This window comes from Myxocyprinus asiaticus, chromosome 25 (genome assembly GCF_019703515.2).
Source record: "Myxocyprinus asiaticus isolate MX2 ecotype Aquarium Trade chromosome 25, UBuf_Myxa_2, whole genome shotgun sequence".
NCBI classification, from domain to species: Eukaryota; Metazoa; Chordata; class Actinopteri; order Cypriniformes; family Catostomidae; genus Myxocyprinus; species Myxocyprinus asiaticus.
The window spans coordinates 26,802,501-26,821,454 of NC_059368.1; the positions used below are offsets into that span (position 1 = coordinate 26,802,501).

Here is an 18,954-nt window from a genome sequence, read left to right on the forward strand (position 1 = left end):
TCGATCAGGGGTGTCATGCACCAATTTGTTTTCAGTGGACACCAGTGGCAGTCCTGGCTCAATTGGTGCCATACAGTAGGTACTATAAGACATGACCAACCAAAAAAACACTTGCAGTTTAGTAGTTCTGTATGTGTCTATGATAGATAGTGGTACAATTTTCATTTAGTGTGAACCCAAATTCAAATTCCAAACAAAATGTATCATATTTTCTTTCAATTAGCTAAGCAAAACTGCAACTGAACTTGACAGCTAGTGACAACCTTTTGTGTTCCATTGGGCAAATAAGGGTTTTCAGTTTAAAACAAATGATCAGCAGAAGTTGCAGCTTGATTGGACAGACCAAATTTAGGCATTTAAATTTCCATGAAATGCCATTTCTGCCTATAACTCCTCTTATCTCATCCAGGTAAAGGTGATGTGTTTGGTGACGTGTTCTGGAAGGAAACCACTCTGGCTCATGCCTGTGCTAACGTTAGAGCTCTGACATACTGTGATCTGCATGTGATCAGGAGAGAAGCCTTACTCAAAGTGCTGGAGTTTTACACGGCTTTTGCCAACTCTTTCTCTCGCAACCTCATCCTCACCTGCAACCTTCGCAAGCGGGTAAGTACTCATATATGTGAACCGCATCACGTTCTAATACCAACAGACTTTGGTGGTGTTTTTTTTAAATTTATTTATTTTTATACAATAGGGTCCAAAAGTCTGGCACACTTGAGAAAATGCTTCTATTTAAATTTTTACATCATTACTTTTTGGTATAGTTCACCCCAAAATTAAAATTTGCGCATAATTTACTTACCCTCATGTCATCCCAGATGTGTATGACTTACTTTCTTCTGCAAAGAACAAATCTAGAATATCTCAGCTCTGTAGGTCCATACAATGCAAGTGAATAGTGGCCAGAACTCAAAAGGTCTTATCATATTGCTTCAGAAGATATGGATTTAACCACTGGAGTCTTACAGATTACTTTTATGCTGCCTTTGTCATTTTTGGACCTTTAAAGTTCTGGTCACCATTCACTTGCATAGTATGGACCTACAGAGCTGAGATATTCTTCTAAAAATCTTTGTTTGTGCTCTGCAGAAGAAAGAAAGTAGTACATATCTGGGATGGCATGAGGGTGAGTAAATGATGAGAGAATTTTCATTTTTGGGTGAACTATCCCTTCAATTTGTAAAAATACCAACACTTTGTTTATTTACAGGTTTAATGGAATAAAATGTTTTAAATATTGCTTTAGAATTATGAACCCCACTGTATGTGTTTTTGTTGTATTACTCAGATTATTTATCTCAGAGATTCAGACACATCCTGGTGCACTTTCACCTCACCTGAACGTGCGGTGTGCAACCCCACTGTGTTCAGGCTGTATGGGTTCAGAGCTCCGTTGTGGCTTTCAGACCTGACCTCACATTCCTAAAAACATAAATTATTCATTCTGACAGACTGCCCGTGGAAAGCATTGGGTCTCCTGGCTTCATAAAAACCTTCAGCACTCACAACAAAATTAAAAGACCTCAGCTGTGCATTTTATACACTGCCATTAAGAGTTACATAATTGCTGTGCATATTGTAAGACTATATTTAGAAACAAAGATTCCCTCTGTTGCCACAGGCAAACAATATGCTAAAAAGAGGTGTTAATTTCAGATTTACATAACAATAGAAAAAGATCCTTCTACAGTCCTAACAAGTAAACAATAGGTAAGGATGAGTAAGCCATTTTTCGTCACATTCCTAATAAATCTTTCGTTTAGCAGCATGTATAGTTGGAATGCACTGGACTATACGAACACTGACACAGAAGCCACAATATTATTATATTTTTCCTTCTGGCCAAGGCAAAAGGAAGATCTGCATAATGAGAAGATACTTTGCTAAGGGCACAAATTAATTGATGTAAAGTTTCATGGTTCATCAAGGTCTCAGAGTAACTTTGAGTTGGTGGTATTCATACATTTTGCATGTGGTTGATTTGTGTAGCTCATTAGTAGACGACATGTGCTCTTACTCAAAGCTTTTTGAATGCTTATGTTGCAATTTTCTTTTTTTCTTTATATACTATATGGCAAAAAGTATGTGGACACCCAAACACCACACCCATATATGTTTGTTGAGCATAAACAAATCTGTTAATTAGAAGGGGGTGTCCACATTGCTCATGTAGTGCATACAGTATTTAACATACAGTACAAACTGTTTTTAGATAACAATGATTCTCATATGTTTTTTGAATAGTATTATTTGAATACGCCACACAAAGGTTATTGCTAGGAAGCAATATACTGACCAAGTTGAGGTGAAAATAGTGTCAAGTGTATTAAGGGCAGAGTGTTGGTTTCTTTGCCAGTGAAGTGATAGAGGCTGCCCACTTGCCCCACTGTGCTCAGTCAACTGGGTAACACACCTGATGAGCACACTCTGAATAAAGCATGAGTCAAATCAGCAGGAATGCACGCAAACACTTCAACACACACGCACACACATGCACACACTTTGTGGATAGTTGGGGGCACCTGGATCACTAGCAGATCTTAGGGTCTCCTAAAGCAAAATCTCAATATAACCCCTGTGAATGCACATACAGTACCACACTCGCATAGTCACTCTCAAACACATTGTTTTTAGTGTACACTTTGTTACATTCCAAGGAGACTATGTGTAGGAAATGTAGGCAATGCTTTTTCTATCAAGTTACTTTTGGTGCAATAAACAGTCTAAAGTAGTTTGTCATTCTTTTTCTTGCCTACAGTAAATTAAGGGAAGTATTTTATTGTGGTATATAAGCTTTAAAATATATCACATACCTTAAAGAGGTACTTTAAAGATATATTTATTTACTCCCATTCAAACGCATCAGAACACGGGAGACCGGAAATGCAAGCTCATGCGAAGAAATTTCGTACGACGCTGCGTACCAAAGTTCAAACTTAGTAAACTCTAAACTGCGAATCTGCATGACAAGAGGAAGCGTGATCAATAGTAGATCAATTTAAAGGATAAATTGACATTGACTCAGGCCGGGGAGGCATGCGGCCTGCCTACCACTCCCCCCAATTTCTGGAAAGGAAGTTGGTGACAGCCATCTGCGCTCCCGGTCTGTGGACCACCTTGAACTTAAACGGCTGAAGAGCTAGATACCAACGGGTGATCCGTGCGTTGGTGTCTTTCATGCGGTGGAGCCATTGGAGTGGGGCATGATCCAAACAGAGAGTGAAGGCCCGCCCCAACAGGTAGTATCGGAGAGTGAGGACCGCCCACTTGATGGCGAGACACTCCTTTTCCACGGTGCTGTACTTAGTTTCCCTCAACGAGAGCTTACGGCTAATGTACAGCACCGGGTGCTCCTCCTCCTCCACCACCTGCGAGAGTATGGCCCCCAGCCCCCTGTCTGAAGCATCTGTCTATAAAACAAAAGAGAGAGAGAAATCAGGTGAATGTAAAAGCGGGCCCCCGCAAAGTGCAGCTTTAACTTGCATGAACGCTGCTGACACTGCTCCGTCCACTGGACCGGGTCTGGAGCTTCCTTTTTTGTGAGATCAGTCAGCGGGCTGGTGACGTCCGAATAGTTAGGTCGAACCTTCTATAATAGCCAGCCAGCCCCAGGAACTGTCTTACCCCATTTTTGGTCTTGGGCCTCAGGCAGGTCGCAATCGCTGCTGTCTTATCAATTTGGGGACGCACCTGTCCGTGGCCCAAGTGAAACCCCAGATACCGTAACTCCACCCATCCAATTGCGCACTTCTTTGGGTTTGCTGTGAGTCCTGCTCGGCGCAGCGATCTCAGAACCACCCTCAGATGTTGCAGTGCCGCTGCCAATCATTGCTGTAAATGATGATGTCATCTAAATAGGCAGTGGCGTAAGCTGAATGCGGTCTGAGAATTCGGTCCATGAGACGCTGAAACGTAGCCGGGGACCCAAACAAACCAAACGGAAGTGTCACAAACTGGTGTAATCCAAACGGTGTGGAGAAGGCGGTTTTTTCATGGGAAATTGGTGTTAAGGGGATCTGCCAATAACTCTTCGTCAAATCCAATGTCAAATAAAATCGAGCAGTGCCCAACCGATCGAGCAACTTATCAACGCGAGGCATTGGATGCGCATCAAATTTAGACACCGCGTTGACTTTCCTATAATCCACACAGAACCATACAGACCCATCGCTCTTAGGCTCTAGAACAACTGGGCTGGACCAATCGCTGTGGGATTCTTCTATTACCCCCATATCGAGCATTGCATCCAATTCCTCCTGAATGATTTTCTTTTTGTGTTTGGGTAATCGGTAGGGGCGGCTACGTACCACGACCCCTGGCTCAGTCTCGATGTGGTGGTGAATGAGGTTCGTACGACCTGGTAGAGGGGAGAACACATCCGCAAATTCCTGTTGCAACCTGGCAACCTCCGTAAGTTGACTCGGTGAGAGGTGGTCTCCGCAAGTGACCGGGGTGAACGGTTTATGTTTTGAATTCACCTCGGGTCCGAGCTCCGCCTTCTCTGGAACTACCATAGCCAATGTCACCGGGACTGCCTCCCTCCACAATTTCAGGAGGTTGAGGTGGTATATTTGACGTGTACCCCCTCTATCGGTTCGTTTAACCTCATAATCGAGATCTCCCACTTGTCGTGTGACCTCAAAGGGCCCTTGCCACTTGGCGAGTAATTTAGAGCTCGATGTGGGAAGTAATACAAGGACTTTATCTTCCGGTGCAAATTCCCTTAGCTGAGTTCCCCTGTCATACAGTCAGCGCTGTCGTTCTTGAGCTTGGAGCAAATTCTCCTGTGTTAGTTGTCCCAAAGTGTGGAGTTTGGCTCTAAGATGAAGAATGTATTGAATTTCATTCTTACTATTTGAAGATCCCTCCTCCCAGGCCTCTCACAATACATCAAGCACACTGCGTGGGCGTCGCCCATACAGCAGCTCAAATGGGAATAAGCCAGTGGAGGCTTGTGGGACCTCTCGTACTGTGAATAACGGGGGGTCAAGCCATTTATCCCAATTTCTATCATCGTCGTGCACGAACTTACCAATCATGTTTTTTAGGGTTTTATTCAATCGTTCCACCAGGCCATCCGTTTGAGGATGGTACACACTGGTGCGAATCAATTTAATGCTCAATAATTGGTAGAGCTCGCGTAGTGTCCGTGACATAAACATTGTGCCTTGATCGGTGAGGATTTCTTTCAGAATCCCCACCCGGGAGATTATTTTGAAGAGTACCTCCGCAACACTGTGTGCTGAGATGTTGCGAAGAGGCACTGCTTCCGGATATCATGTTGCATAGTCCACTAGGACCAATACAAAGCGATGTCCGCGTGCCGACCGTTCTAATGGCCCAACGAGGTCCATTCTAATTCTTTCAAAGGGGACCTCGATCAACGGAAGAGGGCGCAACGGCGCTTTTGGGGTGGCCGGTGGGTTAACCAGCTGACATTCGCGGCATGCCACACACCACCTGCGGATATAGCCGCCAACGCCCAGCCAATAGAAGTGGGCTATTAGACGGTTCAGTGTTTTCCTTTCTCCTAAGTGACCCGCCATGGGATTATAATGAGCCGCCTGGAATACCATTTCCCGTTGGCTCCGTGGTATCAAAAGTTGTGTTGTATCTTCTTTAGTCTGAGCGACCTGTGTTACTCGATACAACCGCTCATTTAAAATTGCAAAATAGGGGTATGAAAGGGCGATGTCTGGCTGGAGTCTTTGACCATCGATGACTCTCACTTGGTCGAAGGCATTTTGAGGGTTTCGTCCCTCAAATCTCCCTCAGGGAATTCCCTGAGAAGGGGAGGGGCTGTAGCCTCTCCCCCTCTCTCATCATTAGGACGTGGAGCTGTCGAGGACGGCCCCGGCTCCGCCTCCCCTGCCAGAGCATCGCACATTGAACATCTCCCTAATTTAGTACAGGACCTATCCGCACAATTTCCCTTCAATAAATCACTAAAGTCAGGCCAAATCCGTCCCCAAAATCAGCGGATGGGTGAGGCGGGAACTAACCGCGGCCTCCACTCTATGCTTTTTCCCCTGGAATTTAATCATCAGAGTCACCACAGGATACTTGTGAATATCCCCGTGCACACACTTCACCCTCACCGTTTTAGCTGTGCCCAAAGCCTTGGGTTGAACCAAGCATTGGTGGATAGTGGTTTGATTACACCCAGTGTCCACCAACGCTTGGTGAGTACCCCCTTGACACTTACTGGTATCCGGTATGCTCTGGCCCAGTCGGGGGCAGCCTGCGGGAGGTCGGAGACCCGCACCACCGTCCCCAGCTCTATCAGAGGGCACTGATCCCAAAAGTGGCCCTGGTCCCCGCACCTCCAGCAGGCTGGCCCAGGTGCTACGCCCGCACTTGCATCGGCAGGCACCCCCACCTGAGAGGGAGAGTGGCGGGGCATTGGGGTAGGGGGAGGTGTCGCCTTCCATGCCCGGGGAGCTGGTCTCGGTGGCTGAAGTCCTCCACGCCTGCGTGGGGCAGGAACGGGCCCTGGGGAGAGAGCAGAACGAGAGGAGAGAGGGGTAGGTGATGAGACAGGGGAAAACACAGGGGGGAGGGGAGAGAGAGTAGGAGGGCTCTTCTGCCCTCGGGATTGCCGCCATGTGGTCCTCCGCAAACCGGACGGCTTCCTCCAGCAACGCCGGATGGTGGCACTGGACCCACTCCACCGTCCCTTTTGGCAGTCGAAGTATTAATTGCTCCAGTACCACCTGGTCGATAATCCCGTCGACGCCGCAGTCCCCCGCTAGCAGCCATCTTCGGCAGTTGTCGCAGAGCCGTTGGGCGAAGGCAAATGGGCGGTCGGAGTTCTCCAGCTTCAGGCTCCGGAAGAGTTGACGATTCTCTTCCGGACTCCGACCAACCCGTTGCAAGATGGCTTTCTTCAGGTCACCATAAGCCAGGAGGTTTGTCACCGGCAGTTGTTGAGCCTTGAGCTGGGCTTCCCCGGACAACAGCGGAATAAGTCGGCCGCCCACTGGCCGAGCGGCCAGCCCCAGATCTCGGCAGTGCGTTCAAACAAATACAGGAATGCCTCAGGGTCGTCCACCGTCCCCATCTTCTGTAGCGCAGGCGGGGGCAACAGCATGTGAGTGTCCAGGGTCACGGCTGGGGATGCCTCCTGGCTGAGGAGGCTCCGGATTGCCTGCCGGTCCTCTGCTTGAGTGCGTAGGAGCTCCACAAACTGGCGATCTTGATCTTGCCGGAGCTCAAGCAGGGTTTGCTGGTGGTTCCGATGTAGGCCAGCGAGGGCTTGGAGGATCTCAGCCAACTGGGAGGACTCTATGGGGCGACTTCCATCCATCTTCAACCGAAATTTTTCCCGGGTTTCGGCACCAGTGTAACACTGTTCAGTGGAAAGGAGAAAAGGGAAGCGAGGTTTCCAGGTCCAGGTAAGCATTTAATTTGGCCACATTGATGCTTACAGTTTCACAAACTCAACAGTCTCTCAGGCACAGAGTTATTTAAACACATCAGCTTCACAGGCAAATAGTTACTTAAACACTTTAACTTCATAACACAATAATCACAACAGCTTCTGTAGCACCGTGGCCTTCCTTGTGCCAGTCTCTCTCTCCACGTCTGCTGGCGGTGTGGCTCTTTTATGCCACTCTCCCTGTGCTCACTGTAATTAGAGACAGGTTTTAGACATAATCTAGCTGAGGTGCAAGTGCCCTTACCGCTTTCTCTCTCTCCGGAGAGACGCTTGACCACACCCACACTGCCACAACAGTATATTTTAAAATTTGTAATATAATTGTATTTTTTGCATGTGAAGTGTTATTTTCTAAAACCAGAAGCTTTCCCACGTGACATCATGTCCTGTTTCTTTGTCCGAAAAAATAATTGTGCTTGAAGCCTAGTGTGACCGCCCCTTAATACTGTAGATACCCCTGGGTGGGTGATATTGACCTTGACCGTCAAAATTGGTGAAGTACCCTTGGGAACAAAAATAACTTTTATTTAAGTTTATCAGCACTCTCTTACATATAATTTCACACTGAACCAATGGTGTAGTAGTGTCTGAAAAGTTGGGCATACTGTGAATTTTTGAGAGACCCAATCCCCATGAAAAACACATGCACCCGATCTCTAAAAATTATTTACATTTATATACAGTACATATGTAAAATGTGTAAGATTTATTTATTTTTTTTCATAATAAAAAATACTTGTAATTATAGTCCCACATAAACTACAAAATGTACATCAGGGTAAGTTTCTTGCTGGCATGGTGTAGAGTACACTACTAAGAACCATGGTATGGTAACACGATGTTAAATATGTATTCAAATTAATAGGTGTCATTAATGTTCCTTTTATTAGGCTACTATGAAAATTGTTAATACATTATTATTACTCTAACTAATAAACTAATTCATAATACACAATAAACTATTAACCATTGTAGCTAATATGAGTGTAGTAATGGTCACGTTAACACATTATCTTGTATTACCATATACAGTATAGCCTACATAAAAATGTATGGTTATTTGTTTTTTTTTGTGTACTATAAAGTGCTTTTCTGTGTATAGTGAAAATGTTTTCCTACTTAAAACAAAAATCATCCAGTGAGTGGCAGTTCTGTGGACGGAAATGCCTTGTTGATGAGAGAGGTCAACAGAGAATGACCAGACTGGTTCGAACTGACAAAGTCTGCGGTAACTCAGATTACCACTCTGCACAATTGTGGTGAGAAGAATAGCATCTCAGAATGGCACAAAGGGGACCTACACAATATTAGGCAGGTGGTTTTAATGTTGTGGCTGATCGGTGTATATATATATATATATATATATATATATATATATATATATATATATATATATATATATATATATATATACAGTACTGTGCAAAAGTTTTAGGTACTTGTGAAAAATGTTACATAGTGAGGATGTCTTCAAAAATAATGACATAAATAGTTTTCATTTATCACTTAATGTCATACAAAGTCCAGTAAACATAAAAAAAAGCTAAATCAATATTCGGTGTGACCACCTTTGCCTTCAAAACAGCACCAATTCTCCTAGGTACACCTGGACACAGTTTTTCTTGGTTGTTGGCATACAGGATACACTCCAAGCTTCTTGGAGAATTCGCCACAGTTCTTCTATATACAGGTGCATCTCAATAAATTAGAATGTCGTGGAAAAGTTCATTTATTTCAGTAATTCAACTCAAATTGTGAAACTCGTGTATTAAATAAATTCAATGCACACAGACTGAAGTAGTTTAAGTCTTTGGTTCTTTTAATTGTGATGATTTTGGCTCACATTTAACAAAAACCCACCAATTCACTATCTCAAAAAATTAGAATATGGTGACATGCCAATCAGCTAATCAACTCAAAACACCTGCAAAGGTTTCCTGAGCCTTCGAAATGGTCTCTCAGTTTGGTTCACTAGGCTACACAGTCATGGGGAAGACTGCTGATCTGACGGTTGTCCAGAAGACAATCATTGACACCCTTCATAAGGAGGGTAAGCCACAAACATTCATTGCCAAAGAAGCTGGCTGTTCACAGAGTGCTGTATCCAAGCATGTTAACAGAAAGTTGAGTGGAAGGAAAAAGTGTGGAAGAAAAAGATGCACAACCAACCGAGAGAACCGCAGCCTTATGAGGATTGTCAAGCAAAATCGATTCAAGAATTTGGGTGAACTTCACAAGGAATGGACTGAGGCTGGGGTCAAGGCATCAAGAGCCACCACACACAGACGTGTCAAGGAATTTGGCTTCAGTTGTCGTATTCCTCTTGTTAAGCCACTCCTGAACTACAGACAACGTCAGAGGCGTCTTACCTGGGCTAAGGAGAAGAAGAACTGGACTGTTGCCCAGTGGTCCAAAGTCCTCTTTTCAGATGAGAGCAAGTTTTGTATTTCATTTGGAAACCAAGGTCCTAGAGTCTGGAGGAAGGGTGGAGAAGCTCATAGCCCAAGTTGCTTGAAGTCCAGTGTTAAGTTTCCACAGTCTGTGATGATTTGGGGTGCAATGTGATCTGCTGGTGTTGGTCCATTGTGTTTTTTGAAAACCAAAGTCACTGCACCCGTTTACCAAGACATTTTGGAGCACTTCATGCTTCCTTCTGCTGACCAGCTTTTTAAAGATGCTGATTTCATTTTCCAGCAGGATTTGGCACCTGCCCACACTGCCAAAAGCACCAAAAGTTGGTTAAATGACCATGGTGTTGGTGTACTTGACTGGCCAGCAAACTCACCAGACCTGAACCCCATAGAGAATCTATGGGGTATTGTCAAGAGGAAAATGAGAAACAAGAGACCAAAAAATGCAGATGAGCTGAAGGCCACTGTCAAAGAAACCTGGGCTTCCATACCACCTCGGCAGTGCCACAAACTGATCACCTCCATGCCATGCCGAATTGAGGCAGTAATTAAAGCAAAAAGGAGCCCCTACCAAGTATTGAGTACATATACAGTAAATGAACATACTTTCCAGAAGGCCAACAATTCACTAAAAATGTTTTTTTTTAATTGGTCTTATGATGTATTCTAATTTTTTGAGATAGTGAATTGGTGGGTTTTTGTTAAATGTGAGCCAAAATCATCACAATTAAAAGAACCAAAGACTTAAACTACTTCAGTCTGTGTGCATTGAATTTATTTAATACACGAGTTTCACAATTTGAGTTGAATTACTGAAATAAATGAACTTTTCCATGACATTCTAATTTATTGAGATGCACCTGTATTTAAGCTGTCTCAATTGCTTCTGACTCTTTGTAATCTCAGACTGACACAATGTTCAGTGGGGGCTTTGTGGGGGCCATGACATCTGTTGCAGGGCTCCCTGTTCTTCTATTCTAATCTTTTCTATTTGCAAAAGTAATGTTTGGGAGTCTAAAATGTATTTTTCCTATTGACACACTAAAGCTGAAGATATAAATAACCATCTTGAGACAAATGCTTTTGTGAAACATCTTATGTGCCTAAGAATTTTGCACAGTACTGTATATATATATATATATACTGCCCGGTCCCGATCTTTCAGCTTCCCCGCCCTCACTACCCTCGATGGTGGGGCGGCCAAGGGCTATTCGGCAATCCCCCTGGTGGATAAAGGCACCTATGCCCGCAGAGTGCCGCCAATTGGCGTGTGCGTCCAAAGCTCCTGTCCAAGGCCTGTAGGTTTACGCCGTCTCTGACGGCCAAGGCCTACGGTGCCACTGGACAAGCCGCCTCCGCCCTGCACGCCATGGCTCTCCTGCAAGTCCGTCAAGGCGTTAAAGGAACTGCACGAGGGTAGTTCCGCCCTGGGATTGATGCAGAAGCTGCGCTCGGCAACTGACCTCGCTCTCCGGGTGACGAAGGTCACGGCGCGGTCTCTCGGGCGGGTCATGTCCACCTTGGTGGTCCAGGAGCGCCACCTTTGGCTCAACCTGGTCGAGATGGGAGAGGCCGACAAGGCACGGTTCCTTGCTGCCCCCATTTCCCAAGTTGGCCAGTCCGGCGACACCGAGGACTTTGCCCAACAGTTCTTAGCGGTGAAGCAGCAGACGGAGGTTATCTGGCACATCCTGCCCCGGCATGGCTCAAGACCCCGCACCCTGTCTGCTCGTCACCAAGGGTGTCCCCCTGCGATGACTGCACCTGCTCTGCCACAGCCCGCCCCTGCGGCCTGGCCCCGGCATGGAGCCCACCGCAGGAAGCAGATGCCAACCGTCTCGCAGCCGCCAAGAACCTGTGAAAGGCTTCAAAGCGCCTCTGAGATGGGCGACCCAGGGATGACGAAACCCGCTGCTCTGGAGCTGTTAAGCAGACTACTCCATCCCCCGATCGAGGGCCGAGAGGAGAATCTTTTGTTACCTTTGCATTTAATTGCGCTGCATGCCCAAGTGGCTGCGGTATCCAAGAGTTCAGCAAGAGTGATTTCCTTGTTCCCTTGGTCACATATCCGGTGTGCACGGCTGTCATCATGACCACTGTCCACCACTCTATTTGGCAGGTTTGGCGCTCCAGTGGTGGTCTCCCCACCCCTGAGCGCCCAGCTGTGGCACAAGTCCGCCCCCGATGTGACAGTCTCCACAGGTCACAAGGACAGGCCTCTTCCTCCCCTGTCCCAGGCTGTTCCACAAGGAGCCAGGTAAGTACTTCGATGTCCCTGAACTCAGCACAGCCACGACACTGTGTGGCACCTCAGGCTCCGCCCCACTGCGAGGCCTCACCCGCCGGTACGTCTGACGTGATTGTCCCTCCGGCCAAGATGAAGAAGGGGTTTTACAGCCCCTACTTCATTGTACCGAAAAAAGGCAGTGGGTTGTGGCCAATCTTGGACCTGCGAGTACTGAACCGGGCTTTACACAGACTCCCATCCTAGATGCTGACGCAAAGATGAACTCTAGCGAGCGTCCGGCATCAAGATTGGTTCGCGGCGGTAGACCTGGCCTGCGCAAATATGCGTTTCCCCCAGTGAGCCTACTTGCACAGACTCTGTGCAAGGTCAGGGAGGACGAGGAGCAGGTCATCCTGGTAGCACCCTACTGGCCCACCCAGATGTGGTTCTCAGACCTCACGCTCTCTCGTGACAGCCCCCCCCTGGCAAATTCCCTTGAGGAATGACGTTCTTTCTCAGGGATGGGGCACCATCTGGCACCCGTGACCAGACCTCTGGATTCTCCATGTCTGGCCCCTGGATGGGACGTGGAAGACCCATGGTGGTAGACACAATCACTCAGGCTAGGGCCCCCTCTACGAGGCGCCTGTATGCCTTTAAGTGCCGTCTGATTGCTAAGTGGTGTTCTTCTCGATGGGAAGACCTCCAGAGATGTGCAGTTGGATCAGTGCTTTCCTTCCTGAAGGAGAGGTTGGAAGGGCGGCTGTCCCCTTCCACCTTGAAGGTGTACGTTGCTGCTATAGCAGCACACCACAACACAGTGGACGGTAAGTCCTTAGGGAAGCACAACCTGATCATCAGGTTCCTGAGAGGTGCCAGGAGGCTGAACCCCTTGTTCCCTCATGGGACATCTCTGTAGTGCTTCAGGGTCTACAGAGAGCCCCCTTTGAGCCTTTGCAGTCAGCTGAGCTTTAGGCACTCTCCTTGTGACTACCCTCCTGACTGCACTCACTTCCATCAAGAGGGTAGGAGACCTGCAAGTGTTCTCTGTCAGCAAAATGTGCCTGGAGTTCGGTCCAGGCTACTCTCACGTGATCTTGAGACCCCGACCGGGCTATGTGCCCAAGGTTTCCACAACCCCTTTTAGGGACCAGGTGGTGAACCTGTGAGCACTGCCCCAGGATGAGGCAGACCCAGCCCTGTCGTTGCTGTGTCCGGTGCGTGCTTTACGCATCTATTTGGATCACACGCAGAGCTTTAGGATCTCTGAGCAGCTCTTTGTCTGCTTTGGTGCACAGCGGAAAGGAAGTGCTGTCTCCAAGCAGAGGATCACCCACTGGCTCATTGACGCCATAGCTATGGCGTATCACGCCCAGGACGTTCCGCCGGTAGGGCTACGAGCCTATTCTACCAGGGGTGTAGCGGCCTCCTGGGCCCTGGCCAGGGGTGCCTCTCTAACAGACATTTACAGAGCAGCAGGCTGGGCAACATCCAACACCTTTGCGAGGTTCTACAACCTCTGGGTGGAACCGTTTTTGTCCCGGGTAGTGGCACGCAATACAAGCGGATAAGCTCAGGATAGCCGACTGGGTGTATCACTTGCACATAGTGCCTTTCACCTCCTCTGAGCTGAAGACATGCGCCATTAACTCCCAGTAGTGTTCACAAACTATGTTCCCTGGTTGACGTCCTCCGAGCCCTGTGGCAGTCGAGTCTTCAGAGAGACTCGCTGCTGGCCCAGTACACGTGCTAACTAGAAGCCCTATTCTGGGGTAGGTGCTCCGCATGTGACGGTTCCCTGTAGGCAACCCCATGTGATGTATATCTTCCGCTAATTCGTTTCCCTGTTGGCAAACTGCATCTTCCTTGGGCAGAGGAAGTTGGGTTGGACCAACCATGAGACTTCTCCACATGATTGGCAAGACCATGTGACGTATTTTCCACTTAAATATCCCCCCTCTCTCTCTGGGCGAGGTGTGGTCTTCGCGGTGTTCTCCCCTTGGGAGGGACACCCCCGACTAGACCTGGTCGGCCCAGTCGGATAATCCCTCTTTTTATTTAGGGAGTGAAAATAAAAAGAAGGGGAAAAGAGGCCACGACTGGGCTAACCTGTCTCTATCTTTTGGGTATTCGACTTGTCCCCAAAGGGCCGTTCGACACTCATAACTATGTTGGGGGAGGTTACGTGTCGGCCTGGTGCGCTGGCTATGAGGCACAGAGTTGTCTGCCCGTCACACACCGCCAGTTCACGTAACACAGTTCAGCCAGTTGCGGTGTTTTGTATAGGGACCCCTAGTGTCACTACATCAACACAACGTCGAGTTAGTGACAGATAGGGAACGTCATGGTTACTTGCGTAACCTCCATTCCCTGATGGAGGGAACAAGATGTTGTGTCCCTCCTGCCACAATGCTGAACTACCCGCTGAAATGGCCAGATCTTGTCCTGGCTCCTCAGCATAAAACCTGAATGAGTGGTTGCATACCAGCTCCTTTTATACCCGTATGTCCAGGGGAGTGGCATGCAAATACCACTCGCCAATTTTCATTGGCCTTTTATCAAAGACCAGAGGTGTCTCGGGCTCCCAAGAGTGACCCCTAGTGTCACTACATTGACACAACATCTCGTTCCCTCCATCAGGGAATGGAGGTTACGCAAGTAACCATGACGATTACATCACAGACATAACTCAAAAACAAAGCATAATATACAATTCTCAGCCTGATCTCATGAAAAAATGCAAAATTTGTGTTGCAACTGCATAACTTTATCGCGCTTAAATAACCTTGTAAATGTTGCTGGTTGTTCAATGCAGATGTTAAAACGGATTGTCTTAGAAGTCGTGCGGTATAGTAAAAGTGTTTTGATGTCATAAGCAGTGTTTGAATTAAGGATGGTTTGGGGGGTCCTGGACCTCCCCATAAGAGTTAAGGGACCCCTCATAAGGCCAAAATAATGTATCCCGTGGGGTCCCCTGGTGTTTCATCAAAAATAGAATACTTGAAACATTTTTTTTATTTTATGTTTTTGGTGACAGAATGAAACATTGTCCATTATCTGCCCCAGTTTTCATAAATAATCCAAATGATTATTATTATTTTTTTTACGTCGGAAAATTCTAAACTCGCTTGAGGAACTTACAGATGGTGACTGAGTGACACTGGCAGAGTGGATTTTTTCATTTTCACCTCACAATAATAGTAAGCTATAATTATTCTTTCACTTATTGTTGGTACACCTAAATAACAAACATTAAATCATCTTTTATCTTAAAACTAAACCCGTCTCAAGAGGTTATGTAATATGCACACAGTTAATATGCACGTAGTTTTGCCAGTATTTATCTAACACTACGTTCGCTCACGATCAAACTGTAAATTCAAATTGTAAAGTTATTAATGTATGCAAAGAAGAGAATAATATTTGTCTATTTATGCTCCACCTGTGACGAGCAGCCCTGCCTCAACATTTTGAAATATGCAATCCATGCTGATAAATGACAGTGATGACAAAAAAAAAAAAAAAATAAAAAAAAAATTCAGTTAGGCATCTGATAATAAATTAGTATGATATATGACTTAATTATAGATTTTTCAAACACTCTGCATCTCAACTGCAGTGGCCACTATTTAAATTAATATATTATTGAGCCTAACATCTTACTCTTATTCATTAAAATATAAAAATTAAACATTTTAATCAATATATCAAATTATTCTTTGAATGTTTGAACAAAGAACAAATTCTGAGTCTTCTGTTTTATACACTAATTGAATTTTCACAGTCCATTGCTGTTCATTTCTGTTTATTACTGTTGATTTTCTTGACATTATTATTATTAACTTAAAGTTATTACATTTTGATGTTTGAAATAAGGGATTGGTAGCAAAATGATTATTTTATGTCTTCTCTTCATAACACCAAGTCAGGTTTGACTGTTAGCTTTATGTGACACTTTTGCAAAAACTGACACTTCAAAACAGTAAAAAAAAATAAATAAATTAAAGACAGATTTTTTGTAAATCATTGTACTAAATAGGGTTTACAAAGTGCATGGCTTTTGGTGTTCAGGAAATTGACATTGACAATATGCATGCAGGAAATTGACAGTGAAACTGTGACAGAAAATAGACAGTATTGGACAAAATGCCAATAAATAAACTGAAAATGAATAATATATTTTCAATAGTTATTGTTTAGAATTAAACTAAATCACAAATGCAACAAATTACTGAATGCATACAAATGCATATATGAACTGTTAACCTGGGCAATAATCATTAAAAATTATTACAATTCAATGTCATAAATCATAAAATAACAATAACAAAATACTTTTTTTAAATTATAATGATCGGACTACTGTATATGTTGCAATTTTATTTTTTGTTTTTATTGTTTTACCTGTTTGTGACAGTTTTACCTTGTTAGATTAAGAGTGTGTCCTTATGTTCAAGATAATTTTAGTAATTTTTGTGATGGTTATCATACCATGAAAATGTCATACTCTTGCACCCCTACAACACAGTAGTTGGCTGCATAGAACACTGCTGCCATCTACTGGCTATTATTGTCAAAACATGATTTTCAAGTCATGTTATTTTTCTTTTTTCACCAGATGGCAGCAATCTGCCATCAATGCATGACACATTCTCATATTTTCTGTAGGGTTTTACTGAAGTGAAGTTACATAAATGTGCTAATTTGCATGTGCAGATGAATAGTGAAATAAGAAGTGCATAATTTTATTGTTTTTACTTCAGGGAAGAAGAAATGTTATCATTTCATTAGGGAGAAAAAAGTTTTACCTGCACAGTGTCCAGTCAAAAATGACCGCAAACAGCAAAGTAAGCAGCCCTTCTTGATCAGAATAGGAGGGTTAATAGACACACTGTTTTCCCCATTGCTAGATCCACAGAGATTCAAAACTAATCTTAAACGAATACTCTACCCTCACCTGCTGGGATCACAATTGTTTGTCTTTGACTGCTTATTAGTGTCAGATTGGACTCTTTTTTTTTTGTCTGAGCTGATTCATCTCAGCCAAACCGCAAAGAGGGAAGCAGAATCCTCCACAACTGCCATGCTTCCCTTGTAATAAGATTTACAAGGTCTTCAGAAGCCCGCAAACCTCTGCCAATGAAGTGGGCGAATCAATTTTATCATCCCCTCCATAACCAGCAGTGAGGACAGGCAGGGATGCTTTCTCAGCAACAAGGGAATGATTCATAGAGAAATCAAGCACACAAAGTATCCACACAGATAATAAGCCACGCTTAAAAGAAAAGCACATATGTTTGGTTTATTGACTGGTGTTGCTATGCCCACTGTATCTGTTACTATGTAAAACCTTCTCCAAAATTTTGAAAAATACACTGAAAAATGTTTTCATCATATTTTTTTCTATCTATTAAAAGCCGACAGTGTAATTTCTTCAACACTAGCGTCACCAAATGGATTTGAAAAAATAATACAAATAACAAATTTAATTTGCTTGACAGGCCGCTCAAACAAACCGTGGTAACCTGAAATTGCTACCTTAATGAGCTATTTTACCTGATCTAACAATTAAATGTATTCAAGTTGATTCAGTGATTTTAAATAGTATTTTTCACTTGATTAAAACCATTTAATTTAATTTAAGAAGCACAATATATTAGGTTAACATTTTTTTCAGTATACAGGACGACAGGGTGTACACTCACTAATAGTTGTCTCTGCATGTTAATCTGTGATAGGAGAAAATATTTTAACATTGATTAAATCACACACATCAGTTTTAACTTGTCATAATAATCCCCGTTGTTGCTAAAATTATTATTATTATTATTATTATTATTATTATTTTTACCAGTAAGTAAATTAAAAGTTTTTTAGCCATATTTGTGAGTAGTTTAGTTTTTTGTCAACAGAACAGCTCTAAGCACAGACTCTAAAAATGTATGTGTGCAAGCACAGACATAAAAAAAGTGAGACACAGAATATTCATGTAACAGCTTATTTTAAGAGATGTTTGAGAGATGTGATGCCCACATCCGTGGACATGAAGAAAAGTGGTCAGTGGTCTCCCCAAGAAAGAAAAACACATTTTCTCCATTTCTCTTTGGTAAATAATAAATTGAAACAATGAGGGTTGACCCATATTTTTGCCAGGGGTCAGAGCGTCTATGGTATGAGGAATCTGTACAAACGGTTCCTGAAAAGAGGGCGGGACACAAGATCAAAAATGACATCAAAACAATGACGCTGGCTGACCTAATGCTGTAGGCTTGTATGGTTCTTCAAACTTTGATGACAAGTTTGGAAAGCTAAACACAAACAAATAGATCAATATGATCTTTTTTTTTTAACACCCACAGTAGAGTATGGGTTGTAAGGGCTATCAGACAGAATTACTTAAGGCATTGATCTAAACTTAAAAGGCAGTATTGCAATGTATCAAACTGACTTTAAAAGTATTATCCATGATGCTACATTTTCCCTATCCTGTGAGTTAGAGTTCTAAATCCATGTTAAGACAGGTCAAAGATACATGGTATTTGAAACTTAACATGAATCCTAAAAGTAGAAGTTTGTTTCTCTTTGGAAATGAACCATAAATGTGAATTTTGCACTAGCTTTTATTGCTTGTTTAATCGCGCCGCAGCTGGTAAGGATATGTTGGACAAATGTAATGCTTTTGAAGGATGACAAAAAAACAATAACAAACTTCCCCTCGAAAGAATGATGTTATACCTCCTTTCCGGTTTTTTGTTACTTGTCCTGTGACTTAATTAATTTGATTTTTATTAAATCTGTGCTGTTACGGAAATCATCCTTTTACACGTTGCAGTTTCTATTTAAGATGGCAGCCAGGTCTGTAGGTACACTTAAAT

The 18,954-nt window shown here is 44.0% G+C and overlaps 1 protein-coding gene across 1 annotated transcript in view; it reads left to right on the top strand.

Annotated features, from left to right (window-relative positions):
* LOC127416405 (potassium voltage-gated channel subfamily H member 5-like) overlaps positions 1–18,954 on the top strand; it is a 159,061-nt gene that overhangs the window by 121,110 nt on the left and 18,997 nt on the right. Inside the window, exon 11 of the mRNA XM_051655754.1 lies at positions 410–606. Within this exon, the coding sequence (XP_051511714.1) occupies positions 410–606 (197 nt within the window). The remainder of the gene's footprint in view (positions 1–409; positions 607–18,954) is intronic.